The 5,634-nt window shown below is 42.7% G+C and overlaps 1 protein-coding gene across 1 annotated transcript in view; it reads right to left on the bottom strand.

Annotated features, from left to right (window-relative positions):
* Positions 1-2,473: 2,473 nt before the first annotated feature.
* The window catches only part of VRK1 (vaccinia related kinase 1), a gene marked incomplete at its 3' end in the record, with an annotated part of 27,317 nt that continues 24,156 nt past the window's right edge, over positions 2,474-5,634 (bottom strand). Inside the window, exon 12 of the mRNA XM_018556253.1 lies at positions 2,474-2,512. Within this exon, the coding sequence (XP_018411755.1) occupies positions 2,474-2,512 (39 nt within the window). The remainder of the gene's footprint in view (positions 2,513-5,634) is intronic.

Here is a 5,634-nt window from a genome sequence, read left to right as displayed (position 1 = left end):
GTGACCACTTTTGCCAGGACAGAAAGGGATGGGAAACCCAAAATGTTACAGCCGTCACCAAAAGATGAAATGTCCCTTCAGAGACCATAGCATTGTCTAGATGTATCCCCTGCACTCCTTACAGCGTTTAGGACCATACAGTAAATGGTTGTGCTCGCAGTGATGATCACGGATGGCGCCGTGCAATACCAAATCTTGATGCTAATAAAGATCACCAGCACTCGATGAATACTTGTAAATTCTTGTTTGTAATTATTTTAAAGGTTCGTCACGCGCAAAAAAAACAACTTTTCGGGGCCACGCAGGGTCCTTTCATCAGGGTGACAGAGATGAACGGATCCTGCGTGGCCCCGAAACGTTGGTTTTTGCACGTGACATTTTAAAATAAGCACAAACAAGAATTTACAAGTATTCATTGAGTGCTGGTGATCTTCATTAGCATCAAGCCTTCACAGACCATGACATACAATACTATGTTTTGGATTCATTTTAATGTAAGCGGAGAATTTTGGTAGGCAGCCACTGTGCGGAAAAGAGGATATTGAAAAACCACCACAATGCTCCAGACTCACACATGTGAGTGCAAAGAATACATTTAGTCACAAATGCATCCCATAAACCTCCACAAAGTAGAACATTACAATAAAAGGATACATTTTGAGGTAATTTAATAAATTAAAAAAACACAGAAGTATTCATTAAAAGGTTTATTCTGAAAAGATATATATTCATCAATATTTTCTTCATACAAACATAAAAAGCACATGTAAAACGAACAATACTATTTCTTTTGGACTCGTTCACGTCCCCGTCCCCTTGCGGGTGGTTCTGGAGGACTTGTGACAGACTTTGCAGGGCGCCCTGTTCAAAATATATTTGATAAATATTTAGGGAAAAGATTTAAAAACAAGCAAACTGTAGTGTCTGTTCATAAACTGTCCCCCAAGTAAATACTATTGCAGATCATGTGTATATTTTTTTTCCCCTACTGAAGTTTGGAGAAAATAGAGGATGGCTCAGAACCCCTGTCAGATTTTTATTCCCATTTGTGACCTAGTGGCTACATTTCCCCTCACTTAGGGGTGTATTTATAAACAATTTGCATGTACATTAATTCTTTGCAAAACGATGTTATTAGCATATTTTATATTCAGGTAGAATGTATTGTAAAGTAACTACCACATTATGGCCACTAGGTGGAGCGGAGAAGCAGCAATAAATAGGGTTCTAGCCTATTCTAATATCCAAAACAAATTTTGGCTTGAATTCAACTTTAAGCCGTTTCCTCAAAATGAACATATCATCATATCTAACATACTAACATTTTTTTCATTTGTCTTTATTGACAAAACTGTTCAGGTGTTATTTGTAAGCATTTGTGTTGAGGGGACCAAAAGTGCTGCTGTCAAGAAAGACCAATATTTACACCTGGAGACATCTGCTATCGGGACTAAAGTACACAGTATCCAGTATATTAGATGTGATGAAATGTTCTCTTTCAAGACTTTGCAGCATTCATATTCAGTGCATATTCTACAGAGTACTTCGCACAACATAATGGGATGTGCTACATATGTACTTTGCCCATGCAGGTGAGGAGTAAGTGAAATACCTTGTGTAAGCTCTGACAGAACCTTCTTGGTGCTTACACAGGGCATTCTCTACAACAGGTGACCAGAACTGCAGGGGAGCAAATAGAGGCGATAAAGAGCTTGGTAGATGGGCAGTTCAGTGAAACTCCATCTATGCCCTGCTAGGGCACAGCACAGGTACACTGTTTACTATGACGACAACCCAAAGAGTAAAAATATAGATATCCCACCTCAACCTAACCACTGAACCATCACATTCTCAAACAATTCATCCCCACACAAATACCTCTTCATGTATCACTTCCCCCTCTCTATATGCGTTTGTCGCGCGATTTGCGGTAAAAAAACGCGTGACAAACGTGCGTTTCCGAGGGCTAGTTGGCTGTATCCCAATGGAAACGCGCGACAAAGACGCCCCAAAGAAGCTCCTGTACTTCTTTGGGCGTAGGACGTTCATACAGCCTGTAATACGCCCAGGTGTGAACCATACCCATAGGAAATAATGGGATTTCGGCGTTTGATCGTTTTGCAGAGCGTTCGAACGTGCTACAAAACGCCCAGGTGTTAACCGGGCCCTAGATTGTAAGCCCTCATGGTAATCCTTACCATCTTGTCCTGAATTTTATTGTAATGTCTTCCTTATTTTGTAAAGCGCTGCGCACACTGTTGGCGCTATATAAGTCCTGAAGTCTCTTATATATATATATATATATACACACACACACACACACACACATACACCTATATGCAACTATCCCACCAAGTCTTAAAAGTATTGTATGGGAATACCCAATTTTCTTTTACACTGTGCAGAACATTTATTATCCCCCATGGAAATTACCTCTGGGCTGTTTCTTCTTCACCTCTATTGGCGAACTCTCCTTTTCTTCTTCCTCTTCAGATGGCTTGGGTAACTTTCTCTGTCAAAACAAGAAATGAAGCAAATTGAATGGAATTGCAATGAGCAGTACTGAAGTCTTACAATACTCGAGTATTCACAGTAAATTAAAAATGGGAGTCAAAAGGCGGAGAACAAGTAAAACACTATAGAAAAGGAAGTTTCACTGACCCCTTAAAGGCCCTATTCACACAGGGACTTACGCTGCGTTCTTGGATTCCTGCAGCAAGAACCTACGAATACTTGTGGCAGGAATCTCAGGTTGCAGGTGTCTCCCTTCAGGTGTGGCCCGCCGTCTCCCCGTCGTTACCGAATGGGTACAGTGGCCGCATCTGTCAGCTGCTGTCCGCATGTAATCGTGTACAATTTCATGCGGTTTGGGGTAGATGGTTTTCTGTGGACGCAGCTTTCCGAGGTTTGCAAGTCTGCCCCGTGAATACAGTTGATTGATACCGAAAATTCCAAGAAGCATTCACAGATCTAGTAGATTGTACCTTGAAGGTAAAGGGAGGTACCCAATCCTTGAGACTAAGATTCTTGAGACTATAACATTGAAAACTGGGAGCCCCCTTTTGGGGTCTATTCAGAATGACAAAAATAGAAACAGTTGTTTTGAAAGAAGCAGACAGACTACCTACAGGCAGGAAGGAAGTCCTGGGCCTCCCCACCACCTTGCCCTATGCAAAAAAGATTTCTTTACAAGATGAGGCAGCCAGTTCAGCCACTTGCCTTGCAGAAGTAATAGCTACAAAGCAAAATACCTTGCGGGTGAGAGAAGAGGGAATGTCTCTAATGGGTTCAAACAGCGGCTTCTGAAGTGTGGAGAAAACTAGATTCAGATCCCATGAAGTCACAAAAGAACCACATGGGACACACACTTCACAAAAGGTCTTATTCACAGAGTGAGAGATCAATATTGTCTAAAAGAAAATGAAAAGGGCAGGGACTTGACCCTTGATGGTGTGGAGAGTCAAACGCTGCCCTGGACTTACCTGCAGGAAGGAGAGGATTCATCTCACAGAGAAGCTCCTGTGGTTAAAGCTCCTAGACTTCCACCAAGTAAAGAAAGCCTTTTTTTAATGTCCAGTTATAGACCTCACAGGAAGTGGACTTCTTAGCCTTAAGAATCTGAGGAAATCAGACTCAGACATGCCCGTTCCTTAGAACCCGGGATTTAACAGCTATGGTGTTAAAAACAGCAACATGGCAAATTTGCCCTTGGGACAGTAAATGCGGAAAGTCTGGCACCAATCGCAATGCATCTGCTAGAAGCCTTACCCTTTGGTGCACCCCATATTCCTGAGCTAATCCAGAAGAATGAGGATTAACTGTATTGCCCTCCATCCTGATCCTGTGGAGCAGGTGAGGAAGAAATGTCAGGGAGGAAAGATCAATATTGGGGTGTAGTGATCACACCGAGCCACCAGAGCTCCTTCCAGAGGACCCCTGTGCCTGTAAATAAACTCATCCAGTTTGCTGTGAAAACTGGAGGCCAGGAGGTGCACACGGAAACATCCTTTACCTGCAACACAGGTCCTGGAACACCTTTGGCATACAGACCCCCCTCCTTGCTCCAGATGCTGTCCACTGAGGAAGTCTGCCTGTCCATTGTCCATGCCTGGAATATACACAGCTGACAAGGCTTGAACATGAAGTTCTGTCCAGGACAAGATTCACTCTTGCAAAAGCAAGACTTCTCGTTGCGCTCTGACATTTGATGTGCACCACCACTGGTACTTTGTCCAAAAAGCCCTACAACAGGTTGGTCCAACACTGGACAGCCAAATTCTCCAAAGCTTTAAAATGTTTAATCAGTAGACAAGACTGCCCAAATAACCAAGTCCCCTATACAGACAAGAGTACCCAGTACCTGCATGTATGTAGTAAAAAAAACCTCCTAACTAGAAGGCAGAGGTTCCAATCATACCCACTGGAGCCAAAGAGGACTCCAAAGACAGGATAGACAGCAGAGAATAACATGACTCCAGCCCATCAGTAGAAAGTGAGCTGAGGGCACCCAGTACAAACCACAGGCGTCTCCAATCGGGAATGTTGCAACTTCACACAGTTCAAACCAGCACCCCCCTCCCAGTGTCTCAAATCAGAAATGTTGCAACTGTAAAGGGGAGAGGCAAGGCACAGACAAAGCAACAAGGTCTCAAGTACTTCCAAAACACAGGCAGCTGGTGAGTGTCAATGGCTGGAAGGTCAAATGACAGGAAGTAACCAAAGTTACTGTAGGCGGGTAGCAGGTTGAAGTTCCACTGGGCTCTGTGCATGAGGAGCAGGGGAGAGATGCTTCCTCGACACGCTGTGGAGTTAGACACAGAGCATCACAACACTATACCCAGTGGATGACGCCAGGGCTCAGTCCCACAACATTAACCCGGTCCATGACAGAGCAGACAGGAAAATAGGGAACAACGGTGTCCAGCAAAAAAGAAAATAGGTGAGCCTTATAACAGTAGAGCAGAGAATCCTAGGACACCAACAAAAAAACAACTAAAAAGGCATGCTGGTTAGTAGGAGGGGTTATCCTGGGCTGGCCTACAGTTCTTTTGTTTGCCAATGTCCAATCATCCTGTAGCCGACAGAATAGCCCAAAAGGTTAAAGACCTCTTTTGTCCCTCAATGGAAAAGAAAAATACGGCTATTCCAAATAATAGGATGTTGACTTTACAACACTTATAAGCTAATAAACTTATTTCTGACTTAATCGCCAAATACTACTACCAACATTCACCCAACTAATGTCCTCACTCATTACCTTATCCTATGTGCCAAAGCAAGGTTTCCTTCATCAAAATCTCTGCAATTTTCTACACATTCAACTTTGAACAATCTAAAGCTCTCTCAAGCCCAACTCTTTAAAACTGCCTTTCCACTCTGTTCTTTCCCCTATTCATCATCTATTAGGTCCATTGTCTTCCCATCAATTTGCCTGAAATCTCATTAAGGCAGAGCCCCTTTCCTCTTGTGTTACATTTCTCTGTGTGTTTTGTTTGGCATTCCCAACCTTTACCCCATTATTTGATGTACACAGCGGCATAATATGTTGGAAGTTTAGTTTACAAAAGTACAATAACAGAATGGATTTTTTTTATATTGTACTAGTGTACATTAATTGCAGGCACAATCAATAAA

Source organism: Nanorana parkeri, unplaced genomic scaffold (genome assembly GCF_000935625.1).
Source record: "Nanorana parkeri isolate BGI_ZX_2015 unplaced genomic scaffold, ASM93562v1 scaffold230, whole genome shotgun sequence".
NCBI lineage: Eukaryota > Metazoa > Chordata > Amphibia > Anura > Dicroglossidae > Nanorana > Nanorana parkeri.
Note: the sequence above shows the minus strand (reverse complement) of the source record. Positions and strands in the feature narration are given on the sequence as shown.